Raw genomic sequence first — 26,876 nt, 5'->3', positions numbered from 1 at the left:
ATGGAAACACACATTTTAAATGTTCATTAGGTTTTATTTTAAAATATAAATATTTTCACGTTTATTATTCTAAATATAATACATGTATTTAATTATTTATATATTAAATACCATTAAAAAATATTATTATCATAATTTGACAAATTAAACTACTCCTTAAATACGATGCAGAACTTCTTTGAATAGCGGCCGGTGTTTCTCCTATAATAATAATATTATTATAAAATTAAAATACATATAAATTAAGTATATTTTCATAATCGAAAATTACTAACCACTGAGAACGTACACCGTGACACTGGTTTCATCTGCATTTGACGACCTACAAGTGTACTTGCCAGAGTCGGGAAAGTCGGCGTCGTAGACCAGCAATCTGGACGTGGTAACTTCGCCTATCTCGTTAACCACAGAAACCCCAATTTGTGGCTTTTCATTGGGAATAAGCTAAAAGCACATGATGCATTATGTAATATCGTAAATTGCATATGTACACCGATTCAAGTGACATTTATCCTATTTGAAATGCATTGATTACTATACCACAAAATATAATACCACTAAACAAAATAATATGTAAGATTGCACTTATTTACTGTCCATTTTCAAATTTATTTTCACTGGTAGATATATATTTTTATTAAAGAAAATATAGTTAAACTAATATGCACTAGTAAAGTAATGTTTCTCTAGAATTTCTATGAGACTCTACAAAATTTGTTAACTATATTTATTTATATGATTCAAGTTAGGTTTGATTAATTTTTTTAGGTTAGCTTTGTGTTTGAAATTGGCAATTTGCAACTGTATTTTTCAGTAAAGTTATATTTTGACTAGTATAAATATTATTTCACTAACTAGAGCAGTTAAATTTATAATACAATTGCTTAATCATTTAACTGATCAATAACAATAAAACTGTTTTTGGTTCAAGACACATACATTTGTAATATTTTAGCTTTAGCTGGTGATGTATCGCTAACTATTTTTATGAACGAAATTCGCACAGGATTTAACAAGTTTAAGAGCAGCACTTACGTCACTTTTTTACATGTTTTAAGTCTGTTAAATGACAATTTGGAGCACTATTTTTTTACTAACTGCTGTTAGATGAATTATATTTTCCCCAATAGAAATATTTATGTGTATATACACTTTAACTAAAATTTTCTTTGGTAATAAACATTTACTGCAACATAAACACAAATGTTTCTAATGTTAAGAATTTCACAACTTGAACCAAAACTGTTAATTTAGCACATTCTGTATTATATTTACTATGAGCTATTACATAAACAATTATCGCATTACCTCATCTTGATGATACCATGTGATATAATCCGGTGGCTTTGGACTGAAGCGGATGCTGCACGTCAGATTGATGGTGCTGCCTTTATTAACATGAAGATCCGGACCGCTCGATATCGTAGCTGTTGGCACTATGAAATATTGATTTAAACGCTAGATAATAAATTACATAATGAACTAGAAATTATGTGCAAAATAGCTTAATAACAATGTAGTGTATCACGAAGGATATTCGTAAAGTTAAGACACAAATATGATTTTTTTATTACACAATATTATATTATAATATCAATTTAATAGATGAATTTTTTGCACTTATTTTTTTTAGCACCGAGATTACAATGTTAGTTTAAGGCACTAATTATCTTTTTATGTACAAAATAAATAAAAATCTTTTTAACGTATTTTTTCTGTTCACAGCGTAGTGGATTACGAAACAAATCTCACATTTTAATAGAATAGGAATTGACACGGCTACTTTAGACACAGTAACTACTTATATCGATACAAATATCCTTCATAAATATTATTAATCTGTTTTGATAATTTTAGGCATTTATAAGAAATTGATAGTGATAATCCTTTCATTGTGTATGATAGTTATCAAATAGCTGTCATGCATGTTTCAATTGCTATTCCTCAACCGCGTATATGTTGTATTATTACTAGGTAAAGCAATTTCGAAAATGGACTGATTAGCTCTATAACGAAACACGTATCGCTAACCGAAATTTTCGATGTTTGTAGTATGAACTGCGTGCGAATTTCAAACAGACAATTGTGTGGTAGTTAAATTTAATAAGCTTCTCGTGCATTTCGAATGTATTAATTAATGCCCCCGAACTGATCAAACACATGCTATGCACAGCTCGATAATCATATCGGGATTAACTTAAACCAAACACGACTTGTACGTGCGCTCTCAGTAGTTAACCGTTTTTGTTAGTGTGTTAGTTGTAGGTACAACAAACGGCGGACTTCTAACCTTGATCCGAATACATTGTGTGGTAAATTTCGGATGGAGATTTATAAGCTTTCGGTGACCATTCCTTTTGTAGTCTCGATGAAGAAACGCTACCTGGTAAAATTGAATTATAAAAAAATAAATAATATTACTTTAGATATATAAGAGAGAGTGAGACCTTATAAGAACAGTATTTATTACATCAAGATGTAGTTACATGCGCTAGAAACTATTTTGTAAAGTTAAATAAGCGAATATGTCAGAGGAAAATGAGGTCGCATTTTGCTAATGAGAATTTCAACCCTCACGTGGTTAATATTTCTAATAAGGCATCAAAAATGCCTGTGATGCGAAATACGAGATACCTCAGCAATATAGTCACACGCATATTACCCTTGAATTATTTATAAATATATTATTATATTTTAATGGAATTAATCTTAAATTTATTATCAGTTTATTCATGTGGATATATAATAATAATAATGTATATTATCATATATACATAAAACAGATATATTTTTAATATCAAATTAAAATGTTTTTTTAATACATATATAATAACAATCTATTAAGCCAAGTATACACATGAAATTAACAATCCGATCAATTAAACGCGGAAATATATCTAACGTTCAAATAATATTGCATAACGGTTTTGTGTATTGTCTTATACATAGAAAAGAGAAGCACAATGAATGGAAATTCAGTGTAACAAGATAAAAGCGTTTCAAATGATTGTTTAACAAAACTACTATAACTCGGTATTGCACATTAACGTTGCCTCTCAATAATTTTCTGTACTTGAAAGAGAAAACAATTACATATACACTCTTATTTAAGCAGTAATTGTCTTCGAGTTCAAAAACTAAAAAAAAATATTTATAAATAAATATATCCTACAAAAATTCTAGGAACGAGAATAACAAAGTTGTAAAAGTCTTTATATTATTAGAGAAATAATATAATTAACTAAATAATTGCTACTAAGATGGTATACATTAAGATTAAATTGGCCAGTAAAGCAACATGATTAGTCTAGGACAGCGGTCGCCAAAGATTTAGACAAAATAGCCAAATATGAGTAACAAAACGATTGAGAATTTTTTTGAGAGCCATAAATATATTTGTATTAATACAAATTATTTTAGTAAATTTATAACATGTTATAATTGTTTATTTTAAAAAAAAAAAAATATGCTTTCTTCACTTTTGTGTATTTGTGTAATAAATTAAAAATTGTGGGGATTGAATATTGAAATATTTTTTTCTTAAAAAATAAACACATCAAATTAAAAAGTATATATCATTATCAGAGTAATTTATTTTATTGTATAACTACTTATACTTTTCCATTTTATTTTTTTATAAAAATTCTACTAATATAAAATTATGAAATAAAGTTTTATTATTTAGGAATATTTTGCACTGTATCTGTTGCATTCCAAAAAGCGAGACATAAAGTAAAAAAAATATCATACTTATTACTGACCATCTGGTTATACTTGTCTCTCACTAGCATTCACTACTACACAAATATATGATTACTTACTTGGTTATACTAGCCGATCGATATTTACGTAGTTTCTATAAATTGTAGAAGCAATTTAAAAATCTAATATCAACAGTTGACAAATACCGAATAATAAAATACTAATATTGCATCATATTTTCTCTATTTGTGCAATAAGATCGTAAAAGCACCACGGAGGAATAATTAGGCTTATTAATTAACAAAACATAAAAATTGTGATTTTGGCAAAAAAAAAATGAACGCGTGTGTTTACTCCAAGGGCCGTATGCAGTTCGTGAGTCACGGTTTGCCGACCCCTAGTCTAGGGCTTTAAAAACTAACCTCTAAATTTCTAAGTGAAATGCTTGCAGGGCCGGTCCTAGGTTACTTAGCGCCCCAGGCAAAAACTAAATTTTTGACCCCCCCCCCATTATTAATACTTTAATAACTCATTATATGAGCTCAAAAATATAATTCAAGTTAAAGTAATCTAATTTTATATTTTACACGTACTCTTTTTTGCAAGTGTGGGTATTTAGGAATTTGTAGTTTTTTTCTCGTCCCGTGGAATAATTTAAAGAGTACAGAGTAGGGTGTTTCAAAAAACTAATATCCTCGGTGAAACTGACAATGAGAAATGTCAAATGCCAAATGAGAGTACAAAATGATATATTTGTGAATACTCAGCAGCCTACGATAGGGCGATGCTCTGGACTTAAGGTCAGACTAAGAACTTGTAAAGAGTTACACACCATTTTAAGAGATGCCCCATTATTAAAGCAAGTCACATAGGCTACATATTATAAAAAGGGCCGCAATTTTTATTTAAAAAGTGAAAAAAACTAACATGCATAACAAACTGAGCAAAAATTAATACAAATATTATTTAAAATGTTAAATGCTGCGGCAGCGACCGTGTCTTAAAAAAACAAATAATTGACAAAAATTTGAAAAAAAAAATTATTTTTATTTTGATTTTATTTTTATTATATAATAGATTTACTCTCTTAACGTTTTTCTCTTAAATGTTTTTTAATAAAGATACAATTTTTTAATTTTTTGAATAGCCGCCATTTTGAAACAAAATAGTAAATATAGCTGGCTAACAAATATATCTGAGATGTTTACAAGGTCTATATTTTGGCAAAAAAATTATGCTGATACAATAAAAGCAGTGGAAGTTATCGGGACCTTAATTTTGAGTAAATTTAATATTTTCAGGCAAATTGTATTTTTATAAGGAATTAAGTTAGGTTGAGTTAGGGTATGCTACGATTTATCGTAGCATAACCTATCTATCGTAACATAGCCTAACTCAAAAGATTTTTGTGTAACGGATGCAAGGTACCAAGGCTGCATATTATGAGAGGGGTCCGATTTAAAAAACAACAACCATTTATAAAAAATTATAATTTAAATTGTTTTTTTTTTCCCTAACTCAACCTAACTTAATTCCTTATAAAAACACATTTTGCCTGAAAATAATAAATTTACTCAAAATTAAGGTCCCGATAACTTCCGTTGCTTTTATTGTATCAGCATAATTTTTTTGCCAAAATATAGACCTTGTAAACATCTCAGATATATTTGTTAGCCAGCTATATCCACCATTTTGTTTCAAAATAGTGGTTATTTAAAAAATTAAAAAAATCGTATCTTCGGTAAAAAACATTTTAGAGAAAAAATTATAAAAAATAAAAATATTTAATATTAAAAATTAAAGCAAAATAATAATTAAAAATTTTTTTTTTCACATTTTTGTCAATTATTTGTTTTTAAGACACGGTCACTGCCGCAGTTTTACCATTTTAATAGCGAACTTTATATATGTAGGATCGTCGTCGGCGGCTCCTCTTCATCCTGTTAATCTTTTAAGTATACGACGTTATAAGCGTCCATAAATCGAAACTATACCGCTTTTTTACTCGTTTTATTATTTTATTTCATAAAACAAATTTGACCGTCATGACTTGACAGGTTTTACCATTGCTTTTTAAAGACAATTATACAAACAATAATTGCCAAAAATATCTTTGTGTTAGGCAAGCTCATTAAGAATCTGGATGACTTATCCAAGAGAAGCTTTCTCAAGCGCTGAAATCCTTGCCACAACGGGTAAAAATAAATAACGCGATCGAAAGTCACTGAGCATTGATGGGTTGTCTAAATTTTACAAAGTGCTTTATTAAAAAGATGCTGCACAAATAATGCACTGAACTGTATTCCAATGCTCCTAAAAAATAAAACACTAGGAAACAAATACAAATATAACTCATACTCCCTCCTGTTGAGATATCTTAGACTCTTCCACAACAATGGGTACTTTGCTACACTCAGATTTCAGATATTATAACAACATTTAAGGATTCAAGAGAACAAGACCTTTCGTAAAACTCAAGTTCTTTAACTTTTAAAGAAGAGGCGAATGACAATTTTTTTCTAATGCTTATTAAAGTCAAAGATTGATAAACATTTTTCCATCAGAAATATTTTTTTTATAAATATTATTTTAGCATTTTACTGCTTATTTATAGCTATTATTGTTCTTATAAGGTCACAATTTTCAACAAAAATTAAATTAAAATAACAATGGTTTTATAAATAACTCACTGACGACGCTAAGATGCACGAAGTAACTCGTTATCGGCTGGGTTGAGATTTGGCACTCGTACACGCCTGTGTCCCTCTGCTGCGCCCGCTTGACGTTGAGAGTCCATTCTTCAAACTCCTTATGGTGGCTTGATTGAAACCTCTCGTCGGAAGTGAACGTGTAAGTGCCAACTGCCAAAATTTGAAGGTCCCTGTGCCTTATCCAGGATACCTACACACAACCGAATACAAAGAATTCATCATTTTACAGTAGGTACGTGCTTCAGTAAGTAAATGTTTCCGCTTACCGTTTTGTTGCCGAGGTCGTGTACTATGCAGCTTAGGTAAGCGGATTTCCCGGCTAGAACCGTCACATTCCTTGGCACCAATAAGTCGAAACGGGGCTGAGCTGGTGTCGAGCTACCCCTGCCGTTGTGACCCAAATCACTTTCGAGTGAATTAGAATCTCCTTTATGCGACTCTCCCCGGATCGCGACATGACCTGCGGGAGAGAAATAAATGTTATGTGGCGGAACTTGACATGATGCAATTTCTAGTGGGGAAAGTTTATGCGCAAATTATGCTAAGGAGTGGGTTGATATTTCACAATGCAGTGCATAATTTAATTATACAGTAGACATAAAAGCAGACACTAGACAGCGCGTCTACCTTGTGGATAATCTCTTAAGACATGCTTTACTTTATTATATTTTTATTATCAAATAAAAAATATATTTTTACTACATATAGTTTTAATGTGCATCTATAAATAATATAAAACTACTAATAGTAGATTCCGCGATAAGATTTTAATAATTTTCAATTCATGCGCTCTTCTGTATAGTAAGAAAATATATTAACTACTATTGTTACATGGGTGTACCACCTACTCTTATTACAACTAATTATCTTATTTGTATTTATATTTGTGAAATAATAAGTTAATAGAAAAGACATGGTAATTCAGCCTATTTATTGTATTTTTCTAGTGTGTTTTTGTATTTTTACCCAGTGTTTTTCAGATTATTTTATATTTTTATCAAGTCTTGATATATAACTGCGTTTATGGTAAGCATTTTCTTTTAAAGTTAAAGTATTCATATAATTTCTAAGTTAAAATTAAAACTACATTAATGTGTCCTATGTATTCCTAATATATTAATTTACGAACAGCTTATTGCTTATTATTAATTCGAGTTATATACACTATGTTTTATATTAATAAAATTTAATCTAAGCATTTTCTAGTATTTCTTGTATAAAGCAAAGTATTACTGTTAAAATGAAAATATAATTGTATGCCTGAGGTCACAAACTTTTTATATCGGTAAAAATGTATATTGCCAATATCCTATTACACCAGAGCTATTTTACGCGTTAAAAGCGCAATAAATAAAAATGCTATTATTCTTTATGACTCACTGGCAAATACATTTGTACGCAACTATTGAAAATTCTAAAGGATTAGCGTTTATAAATAAATTTTTAACGGTTGTCCAGTACCAAAAAACATATATTAAATTGACAATACTGTAAAATATTTTAGTAAAACAAACAAATCTGATTTTTTCACACAAATCACAGTTGGTGCAAGCGTTGAAAGAAGAAAAAGCATGAAAGCCTCATCCATCCTGATGAAACATGTACAAGCGCAAACATTACATTTGAAATTACTTTTGAAAAGAACCTTCGTATATTACTTTTATAAGTTATTTTTGACTTAGAACACACAAAAGTTTAGCCAAATTCAGAACAAGCGGAGCTAAGCTAAGCAGAAACCAAAATTTAAAAGACCGAAAAGCAGTCGCTTTTAAACGAAAATAACACGATAATTAAGATCAGAGAATGATCTGGTAATATGTCTGATTTCGCATAAAGATACTATTCTGAGTTTTTTTACAATTTATTAAGTTTTATTAAGCAAATTATATAATTTATTTTTTAATAATATATATTTAACTAATTTAAAAAAATTAAATTGTATTATATATTGGTAGAGAAAGCTACAATGAATAATTATTATGATAAAAAATGAGCCCGATGTCACAGTTTATTAACAATAAGCAACTGTTATGGCACATGACAGTACGGTGCAAACAATGGACGTAAAAGTATGAAAAGCCATTCTGGACAGCAATTTCCTTTGCTGCCCCGCACTTCCAGTGCTATTCTAAAACCAAACGTATGTGTCGCGTATCCTCTTATTTTGTTCACGTGTACTTTCATTTAATGAGGATATTTTCTTTAATATATACAGGATAAGATATATCTATAATGTAACATTAAATGATATTTAATTTAATTTAAAATAATAATTTTGTTTCAAAAACATTCAAATTTATCACTTATCGGACAATGATCAAATGAGTGCGTCTTAAGATGTCGCGCTATTTATAGTGAATTGAGTGTTGCGCGCGTATGTCGTTTTTTCTATTTACATACATCTGTTTGTGTTTTGTGTATTACAAAATAAAATGGCGCCAGCATTCTGAGTGTAATATTTTGGCACATTTGCATTGAATTCAATTTCATTGTTAATTTTATTTACACAGACAACCGCTACACCAGCGATTATAATTTCGACTAAGTTAACGACTTTCAATTTGTTTACACACAAGAGCTCGTCAAGTTACGCTCGCGAAATTGCGTCAAAAACGAATTTGCAACAACGCTTTAGTATGAAAGCCATTAGCGATTGTTCAATATTGCGCAAATTACTAACTTCTCGATTTACTCGATTAAATTACAAAAGCGTTACTGCGGCAATTGAAACTAATTGATGTACATTACCATGGTTATTAAACTATCAGATCATTCTATAAATTCGTGTTTATATTATAAATTCAGAAACAAGGCAAATAAACAGTTTGTTATTGTAATTACTGATATTAGGGTTTGGGAGCACCAATAATAATTATTATAATTTAAATTTTGAGGTTGGTTAGGTTTCGAAAAATTTTTGCCAATTTTTTTCAAACTATTTAAGAGAACACATTCCGTTGTAATATAATTGTAGTACAAATTTCATAACGTCGGTTAATAATTGGTTTTTATTGAAACATTACTTACATATGTATGTATGTATAAATTAAGATAGGTTGAGACTACTTATCTTTACTGTGATAGGATGTAGCTTACCTAAGATAAAAAAATCACAAAAATATTTTCTGATTTTAATAAATTAAAAAGACAATACATTAATTAATTCGATTGTGTCAACAACCGACAAATCAATAGTTTCATTATTTTCTAAAATCGGACAGATTTGCGGATAGAATCCAAAGCAGTGTGAACTATGAAGACACCAAAATGCGTCGACGTTACGAGAGCATTTGTAAGTTTTCCCAACGGTATCGTATTCGCTGCCGCGATACCGAACCCGGCGGCAAATTTATGGACAACTTTTTCGCCAACGTGCAATAATATTTTATTAGTTTCTTTCGCAAACTGACAAAGTGTTCCGGGGCAAAGTTTCAATACAGAAACGTTGGAATTACTCAATGGAACAATGCGGGAATGTTCCGTGAGCGCGCGTCTTTACTTGTGTATTGTATATGTGGAAGGTTTTTGCCCGCAAAAATACCATAACACTAACTCATGGACGCGAATTGCTTGATTTATATTATTTATACGTGAAATGTAATATTTCAACAATATCCGAATCGCTTTTGCGACTTTTCAAAACGTGCGCATACAATGTATAACAGATCGATTCTTTAAAATGTCTGAGACGTTGTCACGATTTTATCGCCGTTAGTCGCAGTTTAACGGGTTAGATAACATTATAACTGCTAACGACCACTAAACAGGGTATAGGTTTATACTTTTAATGCACTATAAAATTAAAAAAATACGTTTATTAAATTTTAGTATATTTCTATTAAAATAATGATTAGACATTGTCCTAGAAATCATAAAAAAATCAGTCTTAAATCCTTCGAGATTCAAACTTGTCGATTAAAAATTTAATAATAATAAGAAATAAATGTTAAAAAAAATAACATGCTAAAAACATTATTATGAGCTGAAATTAAAATAACTTTCATTAAAAAGGTTTATTACTATAAATTATTTATTATTTATACAAAAAAAATAGGAAATAAAATCATAATCTAGGTAATGTAATTATTAAGAAATATATTTAAAGCTTAAAATTCCTGTTTTTTGAAAGTGTCAAGTACATGCACAATTAATCAGGAGGCCATTCTAACAACATTTCATACAAATGAAAATATAAAAGCAAATTTTATTTAACAATGAAAGAGAGATTTCGGGACTAAGCATTTGCATAAATAATCGGTTGTGGCACGATGGACTTAATAAAAAATAATATTACTCGTTTTTGCAGTATTTTTTTGAGAAATAAACGTATCTCAATATTTATATTTATAATACAAATTCAACTTATTTACATTTTTTACATATTTTTACCAATTATTTTATATAATATTTTTAACACAAACATATATATTTTTTATAATATATACAACTGGATTGTTTTATTATTTTTACAAAATTGTTTTTAACATAAAACCATTGAAGATAATTAAAAAGCATATTTTGATTTAGCTCTCAACTTTTATTTTTTTAAATTCAATCGTAGTAGAAAGAATTCGATAAGAAGAAAAGTATAAACGATAATAAAATCGACCATAACAAAAAAAAACAGCATTTTTTGTAGCAATTTATTATTCTCTAAAATTAAGCTAATGCACTATTATAGCTAAAATATATAAAGAAACAAATGTTTTTATTTAAAACGCTTTCATTTAAAAATATTTACATAAGTTTGATATTTTAAATCGCTTTGTTTGATAAGTATTGATTTATTAGAAAAGTGTGTTTATAAGAGAGAGCTAAATCATTTTAGTGAGTTTATATCGGGGATGATATATCGCGGGTGGGGGATCAATAGAGACACGACTAAGGTTGCACGCAGCTTAGCTCCCTTTGATCGCTGACCCGAAATGGTGAAGATGAACAAGGCAGGGCCGGGCTGGAGTATTGGGAAATATGGCCCAGCGTTCTCGGAAGATAAAAGAAAATCTAAGGTAAAGGATGGAGGTAAAGTTGCCCGAACGTCGGGGCATTAATGTAACTTTTGTTTCTCGGTCTAGCGGACCGGCGAGATATATGGCGCACGTAATGGCAGGCAAGGGAAATGGCTTCGGAGCCAAACTGAATTCTGGCTAGCGTTGACGGGAGCCCTTCTCTGTTCGCCAGGGAACACGCTAAAAACATAACTGATATGCCCGCAGGGCTAGGCCGTTGTAATTTGTGGCCCTATTTGCACATGTGACTTTGAAAGAGAATTTTTCACAAAGCGGATAATGTTTAAAAAGCGTAAACTTTTTTAGTCGTTCTATAGATCTCCCTTTTTTGTATCAAAGTATATGCGTATAACATTTATGTAACATTGTGTTCCATAATTATGCAAATTAATAACAGAAAAAAATATAAAAGGTCTAAAATTGTGAATGTGTTTGTACTAACACAAAAACATGTACAAGAGGCATTGTGTGAGTTGCGACTATAAAAAGGGTCGAGAAACTTTTTAGGTGTATCACGACAAAACTCATATCCTTTGCAAAAATCAATTACTGGTTTTTATGATTTTTAAATAATTATTTAAAGAATTTTATACTAATAAATATTAAGACCTACCTTTTGAAAATTCATTTATTCCTTTATATGACGCACCCCGTGTTCGGGAATTCCACACAGATAAAAGAATGCATTTTATAAACAAAGGAATGCAGTATATTTAGTCTCTTCTGAACTGTCGATCGAAACGTATCGCGAAAATTGCTCTTCTCTAAGTGATCTTTGTGATTTTTATTTTAAATTAATACGGCTTTACAATATATAAGCCTTAATGTATAATGGACTATGATAAATATATGAAAGGTATTGATCGCGCTGATAAATACCTAGCATGTTATCTAATATTTTGAAAAACAATGGAAAAACAAAAAAGGTTGTTTTTTATTTATTTAAATGCGCATTGCTTAATTCGTTCAGTGTCTATCAAAATTTAAATCGTAACAACAGAATTAAATTCAAAGATTTTCTTTTGAGTAAGGCTAAAGGATGGATACAGAATTCAGTGAAATTTATCGATTCTTAAGAAAAGATAAAGAATTGAAGATCATGTTTGTTCTGCACGTGGAATAACGAAAGATACAGCATACATGTGTAGAATTTGTGTTTTTATACGTATCAAAAAATGGTGAAATAGATAAAAAAAAAAGTGTAAATAATAAAAATAAATAAAAAAGTGATATAGTGCAATAGATAAAAAAAGTGAAATAGTGAAATAGATCAAAAAAAGTGTAAATAATAAAAATAAATTAAAAAGTGATATAGTGTGGTTTATAAGTGTAATGATGAAAATAAATGTGTTCGTGCCAGTTGTAAGCAGAAAAGAACGCCGAATAATTTGGTGAGTGCAAATTATATTATATTATAAACGGATATTTAATATAAATCGGTAATACGAAAAATTATAGCAGCATTTAATCATACATATTATTAAATTATAAATAACTAGTCTGTTGCCATTGCAACTATTTTAAATTTACACAAAATATTAAAAATGAAAAATACATATTTATTCGTTCATATTTTATTCCTCAGAGAGTCAAGTGCAATAATATTATTTTTTTTTAATTTTTCACAATAAAATATTACTGCAATAATTTATCCGAATTAAAGCTTTCCCCCCCCCCCCCGTTTTTAAATCTGTAAATCATTTAGGTTTTACAAATGGTAAGGAATAATCAAAATAACAAACACCCGGTAAAAATGTTTCAAAGTAAATGGATGCTATTTATTGTATATTCTTTGCTCTTCTACATATACCATAACGTTTTTATTTTAAAATTTTGCAATGATATACAGAATTTAAGGTTAAAAAGCCTTGTTTATTTATGTATTATCATCTGCGGATGTTTCGATTTATTTTAATTGGATTGGTTTTATGTTTACCTTGCCAGACAGTTTTGACTCTGAAATTTATTTCTGTTCAAGGAGTGTAACATAAAATATTATTTTTTTTATGAAATAAATAAATATGGATAATACATTTTATAAAAAAATTACGTCCCCCAAAAAGGCGCCGACTTATTGCATTGCAACACAATGGGATAAGACGACTTTTTTAACTAAAAATTGAAGTAAAATATATTTTTTTTTTGATATAATGAAAAAATAGTGTACTAGCATCTCATATATAGAGGCTAACTTGATGATATCCCTGTATATTTTTAATGAAAGAAAACGCATGACGCAGGACTCATGCTTGAGTACACGCCCACTAAACAATGTTCTTTCAAGACTCGTACACGAGTCCTCGGGCGTTAAGCTGTTAAGTTAAATTTTACAACCCCTTTGTATCATCGCTCTTCAAAACGTAACACTGCGCATCCTACTTTTTATATATGTATATGGTAATTAATGGGAACTTTTTTTAATTATATATTTATCTAAAATTTTAAGAATGTTTTGCATACGATAGATGTATTAATTGACTATCGTGTATTTGCCGACAGAATCGTTTTGAGCTGTCATTTTTTCAGAGATTTCAATTTTTATCTCATTTAAAGTAATTTATCCTGCTTTCTCGACTAGAAAGAAGTTTCAGATCTCAATTTTAATTAAATTTTTACTAAATTGAAGTAACATTTATTTAACATTTATTCCTGCTTTACAAAATAAAACTCTTGTTAAAATATAATTTAAAATAAATAGTTTTTATTTAACATATTTTTTGTTTAAGAAATAATAAACAATTTACTTCAATTCGCATATTCACTTAGCAAATTATATTTTCGTACATAGACATACAATAATTTCTGTTTAACTTTATAAATTTATTTAAATGTGAAGTAGGCTTAAGATTTTAAATTATATAATTATTTTTAACAAACGACTGAGTTTTAGAGCTGTGTTTAAATTTAATATACTGCTTAACACAAAAAAATGTAAAGGTTGCGTTATTTTATTTTATAAATATATTAAAGTAATATTTATGACAATTATTTATTTGCTATTATTGATACAAGTTAATTATAGTTCTTTTAATTAAGCTATTTGTCAATTATTCCACACTTTAAAAAAACATTACAGAATTAATAAGCTATATTTGATAAATGAGAACAGTTTTTTATTCGAAAATTTTAGGGATTTCATGTTTTGTTATCTAGATATTACTTTGTATTTTTGTTATACATTAAAAAAATATATGCTGAAAAAATATGTCATTATTAGTATTTTCAAAAAAATATTAATGCATTAACAATAACAATTAGAGATTAGTTAAACGAGAATGGTTTGCCTTAGCAGAAATAGAGCAAAATTACCATAAAAAAACAAAAGTCAATAATTAGCAAAAATTTATTTATTTTCTCAAAAAACCTCAAAATATTTTTTTATGATGCGATGATTACAAATGGCTTCACATAAAATCAATACGCTTTGTTTATGTATCCTTTGTAATTATCGGACGGCGACCTCGAAACTCTTAGATGGAACTAGATTCAAACGCGGTTTACTTTATATATCATTAATTAAATCTTTCTCAAAGGATTACTATAAATTATAAAGTTTAGTCACATCAACAATCACTCGATGACCATACGGATCGATATCAATCATTACCAGTCAATCACTAATCGTTTGATAAGCCCCCGACGGAATCTTAAAACTCGATAATTAGACTTCGCCGCCTGATACTTACATCTACATTTTGAAAAATATTATATTTTGCACAATAAACTGATACTCTTCCGGCAACTAACTGGGTGCAAAAGTGACACCACTCGGCCACCAATCGAAAAAAAATATTTCCTTTAAAAAACACAGCTGGATTGAAGGAAATACAAAAAAAAAATTAAACTAAAAAACTAATTTTCTATAAAAATATTAAAATTTGTCGTAAAATATTACTTTCAATAGTGTCTTTTTGTTTTAGAATTTCACCATAAATTTCCACTGATGATAAATTTGTATTCATACATTTATTTATGTAACCTCACAAATAGTATTACTTAATTAAGCAATATGTATTTAGCATTAGTTTAAATTAAACTCTATAATATTTACCATAAAAAAAAACGTTTTTTGTGATATGCATAGAAATATTAACCATTTATAATACGTTCAGAAAATCTACCACGACTTTCTTTGGTCCCGAATTTAATCTTAAACGATTCTATTCCCTGGCGCAATCGTGGCATTTCGAGTTGCCAGATGCCATCTGATCTCAATTTAAGAAATATTTTTGACACAATTTTTCTCGCCCCACATGCAATGTACATATAGTAAAATATAAAGGAAAATATATGGAGTTCCTTTACATGGCTATAAAAATATATAAAAATTTAATTTAGTTTTATATTATGTATCACAAATAAAAACGATTTAAGATTTAAAAGTTTTGTGGTAATGCTGACATAGCACAACATAGTTAAGTATATAGTCAAAAAGTAATGTTTAGAATTATAAACTTAAAATAAATATTTTATTAATGGATCATTTTGCAGCTGGACCAGTTTCAATTTACAGCGTAATTTTTAAAATAAAATAAAATTTTTCTGCAGGAATCGAATCTACTTTATCGACTATAAAGCAGAAATCTTTATATATAATTGGGTACAAAAATTTGAAATCAGATATAGAGCTAGGAAAACCAATAGACAAAAAAATATTTCTTATATAAATTTAAACGTCTATATATGTTGTCACTGGTCATTAAATTTGAGGTTCATCAATTAAGTTTTAGCGCTAATTGTTATAGCATAATAGTTAAGTTCTGGTAGTGACGAACATACTGGACAACCGCAAACAATGTGTTAAGCGCAGATTAAGCACGACGGCGAAGACTGTAATACCAGATTAACAATCGATCGTATTCATATGCGCTATAATCGCAAATTTAGATAGATAACGAGATTTTGCTTATAGCAATACATATGTATAATACATATTTAATATTTCATAAAAAAAAACTTATTCATATTTTGTGAAATCAATATGTATAAAGATATATAATAATACTGAAAATTGCAATAGTGCACTAAATATTAAAGTATAAAAGGTAATTGACTTAACGAAACAAAGAATAATATTTTTTTTTAATTATTTATTTGTTAAATTATTAAAATATTAATATAATTTATTTAGTCATTTTTGTAAGGATTTTTCTATAATGGTTATAATTTTTTCTTAAATTCAGGTTGTTATCTTAGGGAAATATAGTTTCTTAATAATTCCCCTTATGGCAAGGTCCAGCATTCTAAACTTTGTATCTATCAAAATTTTTTTTCTTGGTTTCCAAATAGCATATATTAGAAGCTGCCATTCTTATTTTTAATTTACCTGAATCAGCTTATAAATGTTTATTGATAACGTTTATAAGAATTGTGACATTTATTTGTTACTTTTAATATAAATCTTCACTAATTTTCGCAAAAGCATAGCTTATTTTGCTAAACAGTTAATTATGTTTATTTAAGGAACACATCTATTATATAGTCTTAATAAATTAATGTATTAATAGATAAACCTATTTAGGCAATCTGTGTATCTTAAATGATTAAATTATGTAGGTACATATTAAACAATTCTAGCGATTCTAAATAATTTATTAATTGTCAGGCTTCTAGACACTAAATACTTACCATACTCGAATAATCCGCAGAGGAAATCTACTCTACTTGAACGCTAGGTAGTTTGCTATTATATTAAAAAAAACTAGCAGCACTATTTAAGCAACATATACATATAGAGTAGGTGTAAATCGGGTTAGTTGCTCCAGTGAAAACCGTTTAACGTTTTGTTTTTAGTTCTAACCGCTTTGCCACGCTAACCTGATTTTAATCGCGAGATTTTTTCCCCACGAGCTTTCCTCCGAATTCACAACAAAAAGTTTTCATATGTAATAAAATTTCGATTTACTTTATGTTTGATAACTTATTTTTTAAAGCGGATTTTGCCAGTGCGAGTTCGCCTACACTTTGATTCTATGCGATAACTCTTAAACTACTTAACTCTAATGGTTGGTTTTTTATGTATAAAGTATAATATGGCTCTAACTTTTGCGTAATTAGCTTTTTGGCGTATTCTCGGCGACTTTTTGTGTCAATGGTTAAAGTTGTTCTTTGCGATTAATTAATTTTTATTTTATTATTACATGCTAAGCTTTAAGCGCAGTTTTTTGATTGCTGAAATTTTACATTTTTTTATGAAGACAGTCAATCTTATTTTGAAGCTATAAAAGTCAGACATAAATTTAATCAAAAATATGCGAAATAAGATATACGCATACAATTCGTACGTCAGAAACATTGGCGAAATAGAGTTATCTTTGATTTAACGACACCTTCAGATCATTAAATTTAACTGCTTGTTTTGCTGAGGAATTCATTGTTATAATGCGCTTATAAAACATGTGTAAACTCGTAAAGTTTTATTGCCCGTTTAAAAAAATTCCACGATCCGAATTAATCGCGTTCTATTCGAGTCGAGTAAACAATATATAGTCTACACGATACTCAATTGTTATTTTTATGTTGTATATTGTAGAGATTATTATTAAATTCAACTAACAAAGACATAAACTTCTTCATCTATATCCGGATTAAATCTGGTGGTAATCCCTGAAATTAAAATATCACTGCGTGCCGTCACAAAAGTGCGTGTTCTGGCTCCAAAGTCTTAAGTAAGACGAGTCACGTAAAATCCACAGGTATTAATTGATAATCAACCCGTAAACGACCGCGAGCATAAGATGTGGTAATTGTGAATTTGGGTCACGTATGACAGACAGCGGAAAACAACCGTTAGAGCACGTGCTTTGCACATGTAACAAACGTGACGTTTATTAAGCTCAATCGTTTTGGACTTTTATTTTTATATTCACAATTAAATATAAATGTTTCAGCTGAATCATTTTTTTAATTTAAAGTATAAAGTCATCAATTAGCGTTTGTATTCTGAGTGGAATTTCTTATTCAGCAAGTTGGACGCTGTAAAAGCTTTTTATTACGCAGTTTTATGGTACAAACATATAAATTATACCGATATACAAATAAAATGTTAATGTTACTATCAGGTGGCGGTATCGAATAGAAAAGTGTCTTTGGTCTTTGGTTCCTCATAGTCAGTTGAGTCAATCGTGTGATTCTTGAAGTCTTTTAAACTGAACAAACGAAAAGAGATCAACCGGACTCGAAAGCGGGATAACACACAGTATAATCACATAGAATAAAAAAAAGATTAGGTGACTAAATTATTGCTTTAATAATTGTAATTATTGCACAGACACATATATCCCGAGACATTAATCACTTAAAATTACCGCTGATAAATACTTTTTGTTTGGAAAGGACGCGCGCTAGATAATACATTCTACTCCGCGCACATTATTATTGCTCTTCAAATTTCTTCGTAACAGATTGCCGAACTAAAAGTTTGGGAATCAATAACCACCAAATTGAAAGTCTGGGAATCGGTGAAATCTTCATACATTTATTATTAATTAATAAATAATATGTATAATATATATATTATAACCAATAATTCACTGCAGATGGGATCGCTGCACCCGGTTTTTTAATGATTGTGCGTTTTTATAAATAAAAATTTGAGTGCCGGGGCTCGAACCCGTAACTTCTAAGTTACTAGTGTGAAACGTTACGGACTACGCTATTCTGTCCTTACATAAATTATATTTACAATAAATAAAAAGTTAATATGTGTGTGAATACATATTAGATTATTTGTAATTAATAACAAAATAACAATGTATCTAAAATTTATTCTCTACCCGAGTAGTCTCTTAAGTTTTCTTAATTGTTAAGCCGCCTAACAAGAAATAAAATCGTCGACGTCATTGTCATTTCTGGACGGAATTATACTTTCTCCCGAAGAAATATGAGGACGTCGCCTTCAGTGTGCGACACAATAAGACGTCGCGGGCGAAGATTTATTGTTGTTTACCCCCAGACGTATGGTGACAGTGCATTACGAAAATTATTCTTGGTCCTACAAAATGAAAGGGGCAAATGGCTCGTGTAACTGCAATTTTAACGCCAGGTCGCAAACCATTTGGAACAATAACAATTTACGGTCGATAAACGACAAACTGATAATTGACAGCGCATGCAATTCGCTGTGATCGCTGGACAAAACCGCCTTATTATTATTCTGTCAGGAAAATGGGGTAATTGGATCCCCATGTGATCACCCAAAATAAATGAAATATTAAATTGGACTATTTAATATTAAAATTATTGTATTTATACACAAATAGACAGCAAATGGGGGCGGTAAATTCTGAGCGAGCTATTTATAAATAAAAACAATAAAACAAGTAATCAATAATTTAAAAGAATAATTAAGGCAACTAAAAGTATTTAAATGTATCGAGTTTTCATACTTAAGATCGACCGCCATATTAGATTAACTTTATCAAAACACTAAAATTATACTTTCTTTTTAAGTTTGACACGCATAATTTATAGATACGCTTACTCATTGCTAATATAGATTTAGATTTTAAATTTTCGTACTTTTATTGCATTTCTACAATAAATGTCATGTAGATATCTAATATATTTTTTAACAATATTTTTGCTTCAAATATTATATTTTAAATTGATTTATATGTGTCTTTATTTTACCATTAAGATTTATTTATTGACAGTATTTTTAAATTAAACGATTCTTAACACATTATTTACAAAATAATTAAATCAATCTTAACTTTTTGTACACACTTTTTTTCTATAAAATCTGTTAAGGGTGTCATAAAAACTAATGGATTTATATCCCTCATATTTACAACGAAACAAAGCAGTCTTTAGCCTCCATAACAAGACAATAAATCATCAGTTAAAACGAGATCTATTACGTCGACGTACAACAACGAAAAAATATTCAATTTTCTAAGTACAACCGCTAGATGCAATTCTTAGAACTATACCTAAAAAAATAGTCAACCAAAATATTATTTTAGAGCAAACAAATAAAATTCCATTGTGGCAATTTCGATCAAAATATACTTGCTCCAATGGCTAGAGAATAAAAAATTCAATTCTGTCTTAAGTCACCTGCATTAATAAAAATAACAAGACATAATAGGGACGTCACCTTTCCCTGATTGTATCGAATGTAAGCTAAAGAGAAACTGACATAGAACTTAACTTTTATTTGGCACTTTACTTTGCACTTTAATTAAAACCTTTACTTAAACAAAGATTTCGCTTATGATTCTACTTGAAATCTAATTAAGCAAAGCTACGCCAATTCGACAAAGATGACCCTTCGAAGCCTAAGAAAAGCAGCCGCTTTCTATTCTAGCATATGATTTGGTCGACCAGGTTACAAAATTTAATACTGCAAATATATTTTTTACATCTAGTAAAAATACTGTTGTATCTTAATTTTTTTTCTGTATTTAATTTTTTTTATAGTATTTGATCGCCTTAAAACAATTCACTAATTGTGCAATTTGTGCATACGTCTCAACTTAAAAAAAATAATGGTTCAGTGCATAATAATATTATTATTTTTTTTTATTATTTTTTGTTTTAATGTTCGACAGTGATAGAAAAATGGCATCATATTCTTAAATATTTTTTATTTAAAATTCTCTGTAAGTAATTACATATATTCGTTATTAATAAACTGTGATCAATAAAAGTGACATTGTTTTCAAAATTTACTTTGTGTTTTGCGGGTTTAGAGTTATTACCGGTAGGCTTTTAAAGTTTTAGAGAATATGAATAAAAATTGTAGTATCGTTAAAATTTATTAAAACAGTTTTCTGTCAGTAGTAAAATTGACAAACTCGGCGTAATCAATATGTTTCTTGTAATCTTTATTTATAATTAAAAATATTATTGTTAAAAGTAAAAGCAAAGTTTAAAACATATTATTAGATAAAAAAGTGAATCAGTATAAAAATTTATTTGCTACTTGATTACACATATACAAATAATATACTAAATATTCAATCAAAATTTATGTCGGTTTTAACGGTTTGGTATTTTTCAATATGAAACATATTTGTGACATTCATATATATGCATCACCTCGCAAATATTGTACATTTACTTGTATTCAAGAATTTTCTATATTAGTAGGTAAAATTATATACGAGCATATATCAACACTAATTAAAATTTATCGAACACTTGTTTTGTATTCAACCTATTTTTTTTATTTATAAAAATATTTTTTTAAGTTTATTGCTTAACTTTAAATCAGTTAATTTGTTTTAAATTAAATTAATCGAGGCTTAAAACACGTCAATATATTTACAAAACAAACAAAAACACGTGTCACATATTTTTTCTTGTGAAATACTAAATCAACAACTTTGTTCTCGGTTATCGATCTGTATTATTATAAAATATCTTGATCGCAAAATTTAATTTTTGCTCACCTTACAAGACAACCCTCAAGCCTCCGCGTCTCGACTAATGCGATTCGTACCTGGCGGTGTAGTAAAATAATAAACCGAAACAAACAATCGTCGACGGAGTAATTACACGGCGCTAATTCATATTACCTCTGAGGTAGCAGAGTGCGCAGAGTGCGAATTAATCTGTGGCAAATGACGCGCCTCAAATTCGGTGCACGGGTCATTCCCGCAAGCAAAAATGGGCCCGGGTCGTGATTTAATTACTTACACCAGGACCGGAGTGGCGGCACGGCTTGGCACCGGGCTGCCTGCGTGACACTCGGACGGGGGCCATTAATTTTCTCGGCTTCGATCGCCATTTTGTTTACGTTTTTCATCTCGCCGCTGATTTATGGCGGCCATTAAGACCAAATCCGCGAGCGGAGAACGCGTCTCGCGATTTATGGCGGCCAAAGTGTTTTCATAACTTGGTCGGGCTTAAACAATTCCGGGACTCCAAGAGTTTTGTGGGTGAAGATGGATATCGACAGATTGAAAAAATTGAGTCAAATAAGCTGCTGATATTTCGAAATAAAAATGATAACATTAACGTGTTAACGCTTCAAAGTGATGAGAAAAAAAGAAAAAGGTCAGAAAGGTCAGTGTCTTAAGTACAATGATATTTTTTTTATTAAATTGTAATAAACCTTTAAAGTTTTCTTTGGGGGATCAAATATAGTAATTATTATCATTACAAATGATTTCAAAGCTTTACTTATTTTATCACAAACTTAAGTTGACGGGAGTAAATATTTAAATTTATGAGAATAAAATAGTGTCCATTACATTAACAAAACGTAGACGCTTTAAATATATAGATGCATACCTGGACTACAATTTAATAAGCTCATTTCTGAACTTCCAAAATTGCTTGTCGCCATCGCAGACATTATACTGGTAATAAATAGAAAAAAATAAATAAAAAAGTAAAGATTAGAGAGTTATAACTTTAAATACTATTATTTTGGATTTTTTGAAAAACAAAAAATATTTTTTTAGTAAAAAAATGGCCTTGTTCTTTGACTAATAATACTATTCAATTAGAATGGTCTTTTCAAATGTTTATTATAAAAAATGATGTATATTTTCCATACTTTTATCTTGGGCATTTGTTAAGAAAGGCCTATTTGTTTGTATAATAAGGTTTGATTTTATGCGGTAAGTGCACTCTTTTTATTAAAAATTTGATCTTTGGGCCGCAATAGCAACAAACCATTTAAAGCGAAGCTCAAAAATACGTTTATTGAATTTAATCTTAAAGTCTAGATGTAATTTTTTTAACGCTAGATTTTCATAAGTTACTGGCCTGTTTACTTTAGGTAGAAAAAAATTAACTGTAGCATATTTTTGGTAGATTATTAGTTAGTTATTTAAAGATTTTTGTAATTTGTCCATAATTTGACCATAAGCACTCGATGCTGTTTCATAAGCGTATACATATATAAATCCGTATTTTTATAACTTTGGGATATCGTTCGTATACAAGATAAAGGAAAACGGTTACTAAATAGCATAAAGTATTATTTAATTACCCAACTGTACCAAAAGAGAGAGAAAGGGTTACATTTAACGTGTTGTATGTACTAACTGGCTTTTGCGTATTGTAGATGTACTATTTGCACTCCCTCAATACTAGTGATTTGCCGGAGCAGGCTTTTGCTGCTTCATTAATTAAGGTTACATATGGTTTTGTAGAAATATATTATATCTATGCTTATTTCCTATATAATATATATATATAAGTGCTGCGAGTTGCTTAAAAACGGATATAAATAGCTTTTGCGAAGTAGACTTCTTGTATATCTAATGATCGCGATTTAGTTAAAGTTCGTTTTTGGAAAACATATCTCGAAACTAGTGAAAATTACGTAATTTTAAGTATTTTTTTTCCTTTTTGCTTATGCGTGTTAAAATTAATCCGGGGATTTGGTTATTTACGAGTTTTTGACGTTATATAAAGACCTTTATACGATGATTCTTAATAAATAAAACAATGTCCCAAATAAGTAATAATGCATCTTATAGAAAACTATTAAATACTTCATAATGATTATTATTAGAAACAATAACATTAAACTGATATTGTAACATGATTATTATTTCTCTATCATATAAAAACAGACAGTACCTCAAGAATTACTGCAGATCGATCTTATCAAGATAAGTCTATATAATATATTTTTACAAAGATTATAAACAATCTTATTAGAAAGTGGGATGTAGATTTAAATAACGGTTGTAGGAAAGTTCACCGATTCTACACTTGATGGCCGATGATTTATTTATTAAAAACCATGAAAGGTCAGTTAACGTATCTAATTTCTTAGTTTGACAGTTAATCCATCAAATAAATATAAAATTGATCTTAATAATATTGATGGAGCGATTTAATATGGGACAAGGACCTTTCATTCCTTTTTACAGCCGCGCCGGCCGATTAATAATTTTTATCATCTCCCTAAGTTTTATTTAATTGTTTTTTTTTTAATAATAGTTTTGTAAGCGATTCTACTTTTATCTTTTTATTGTCTCACTTTCCGGTCGGTGAACTTTAGATGTTATTGCCCCATCCTGTATACGGATTGCTTTATCATCTCGTATTCGTTATTGAAATAATAATTTATTAATTATTTTCTCCGAGGGTTTCATTAAATATTATTCACAAACATCGTCGCTTGAATTATTGCTACCGTCTTTGAATGAAAATTTGTTCGAAGGTTACACCGAACAATGAACTAAACATGTCAAAACCCAACGTAGGTCCTTTCCTAGGGTTAATTACACGTCCATGCGAAATTTTAGCTTTCGAGCTTTCTCGTTGCGTTTGTAAACCAAATACGTATTACACAAAGCGACATTTTGAGGTCTCTTAATTATAGAGTCGGCATTGAAATTTTGTAAATAAATTGAATAAATATTAACAACAGTTGAAAATTAAATTAAAGAGCCGTCAATAAATTTAAGAACTAAACGGTAATATTCATTACCGTTATTAATTTGATTTTCTGTCTTTACGCTTATATAATAAAAAATAATCAATTTAAACTTATAAAATTTTAATAAAACGCTTTTTTAATTTACTATTAACTTAATTGTATCCTTAGTTTCTGAAAGCTATTATTTTTGCAAAATACAACTAAATTCAGGTTTATTCTAGAATTAATTATGGTATTACTTTACTGAGACCAATTGTTCTTACAAACTAAAAGCATGAATACATTTTTTTACTGCAAATAAAATATAACAATTCAACTTGAGCGATTATAAAAGTGGAGAAAGAGATAAAATAACTCAAGAATCGAAAGCCTCTTTTGTTTCATTACCTCTTTGACCAACCGCCCATTTCTGTTTCAGAAAGTTTCAAGTGCTCGGGTTGATTAAAGCTTTTCAATTTTCTATACAATACCGTGAAAGCTAAGTACACCTCTTTTGTAGGGAAACTAGACCGGAAATGAAAATGGAAGTTGTAGAGTCTGATATAGTAGATGTCAAGTTATATTTAATCTTCGGGCTTCGGCCAAACACTCAAATCCATTTGCAATATGATGCACAAATATTAGCAACAGAATAAGTGAAAAGCTACGGGATGACTATTGAGTTTAAAAACGTATTATATGAATCATGTTTATTAGTATGTATAATGCATAAAATTTGAGTAAGAAACTTTTCAAGCACGCGAAATAATCTTTTTCGCGATAAGAGTAACACAAATTTAACAAAGCACCCTTTTCGACGGTCAAAACTTTTGATAAAAGAAAAGTTAATAATATTATACAATAGAACAAAGATGTATATATATATAAATGTAAAATATTACGTAATGTATATTCGTCGAAAGGGAGTACGATATAACAAATTTACTGAAATGTGTCTTTGGAACAAATTGGCTATTGCATTGCGAATCTAATAGTCATCGTTGAATGTAAAGACTCAGTTGGCCGTGGAATGTATTGAAATCTTTGTGTAATATCAAACGACCGACCAAGCAGAAACTGTACGTACAGAATCGAGTCAAAGTACGATAATGTCACTATAAATTTAATAACAATACATCATAAATATATTGTGCTACCAGTTAAATACTTTATTTAAAATGTAACCTAACTTATCTAGCTTACCATATATTTATGTAATGTAATGTCTATAGTAAGTTGTTTAATACATTTTGCTAAAGTGTATTTTAGATGTGTGAAGAACAATAAAACGTTAATTTACGCTGTACTTTTTCGAGATAAAATGTATTGCATTGACTCATTACGTCTGAAATCCATTTAATAGATTAGGCTTTTAGTGCATCACAAAGAATCGGAAGCACGCGAAATAATCTTTTTCGCGATAAGAGTTATGTTAAGCTTAATTAGAAATTGTATTTTAGTATACTTCTTTTGGGCTTTAATGCCCAAGAGGGAGGGGTGACTTTGCTGGTGTATCGAATTGTATTATTGTCAGCAGCTGGGATCTGTTAGAATGTGTTCTCATGATGCTCTTTGGACGATCCGCTGATGTCTCTCATGTCTTTCAACTCATCTTTGCTGCTGTAACTCCAAGGCGTCTCTTCTCTTTGTGACTAAGTGTCACATATTTTTTATTGCTGGTTTGAAACAGCTCTGTCAGATTGCAGATTAGAATATTTGCGAGCCAATTTCATCGCTTCTTAGACACAACTCCGAGATGTGTTTACGCTTTTAAAAAAACATTCTAGATAGCCTTTGCGGCGATCAGTAACCTAAGAGTCAAATAACAATAGTAATATGCGCGGAATAAAATGAATTGATTAGTGCGTGTTCTTTTTAAATTAATTAGTTTTTGACATATCTTATAGGTGATGAACGTATTAAGACGGATGTGCTATTGAGTGGTCGATGCAATATTTACAATTATTGACGCCAGAATTTGGTTACGAGTTCTCTCTTGCATTGTTGTGTAAATATACTGTGTTGACCACTTTTAAACCGCGTTGATCTCTCTTTTTGAATATTTTTATGGACGTTAAAGTAACCATACTTCAATATAGTTTATTTACTTTAATACATTTGAGT

The 26,876-nt window shown here is 29.3% G+C and overlaps 1 protein-coding gene across 12 annotated transcripts in view; it reads right to left on the bottom strand.

Moving 5' to 3' along the window:
- Positions 1–26: 26 nt before the first annotated feature.
- The window catches only part of LOC148235845 (limbic system-associated membrane protein-like), a 67,889-nt gene continuing 41,039 nt past the window's right edge, over positions 27–26,876 (bottom strand). For all 12 annotated transcript variants that reach the window (XM_088184117.1, XM_088184122.1, XM_088184125.1 and 9 more), the window contains 6 exons: positions 6,680–6,873; positions 6,393–6,603; positions 2,291–2,383; positions 1,309–1,436; positions 276–444; positions 27–201 (listed from right to left, as the gene is read on the bottom strand). In XM_088184117.1, the coding sequence (XP_088040243.1) occupies positions 104–201; positions 276–444; positions 1,309–1,436; positions 2,291–2,383; positions 6,393–6,603; positions 6,680–6,873 (893 nt within the window). In that variant the 3' untranslated portion in view covers positions 27–103. The remainder of the gene's footprint in view (positions 202–275; positions 445–1,308; positions 1,437–2,290; positions 2,384–6,392; positions 6,604–6,679; positions 6,874–26,876) is intronic.

This window comes from Plectrocnemia conspersa, unplaced genomic scaffold (genome assembly GCF_051122295.1).
Source record: "Plectrocnemia conspersa isolate PC_06_02 unplaced genomic scaffold, ASM5112229v1 ptg000004l, whole genome shotgun sequence".
Taxonomy (NCBI): Eukaryota; Metazoa; Arthropoda; class Insecta; order Trichoptera; family Polycentropodidae; genus Plectrocnemia; species Plectrocnemia conspersa.
The sequence above is the reverse complement of the archived record's forward strand: the minus strand, read 5'-3'. Positions and strand labels throughout refer to the sequence as shown.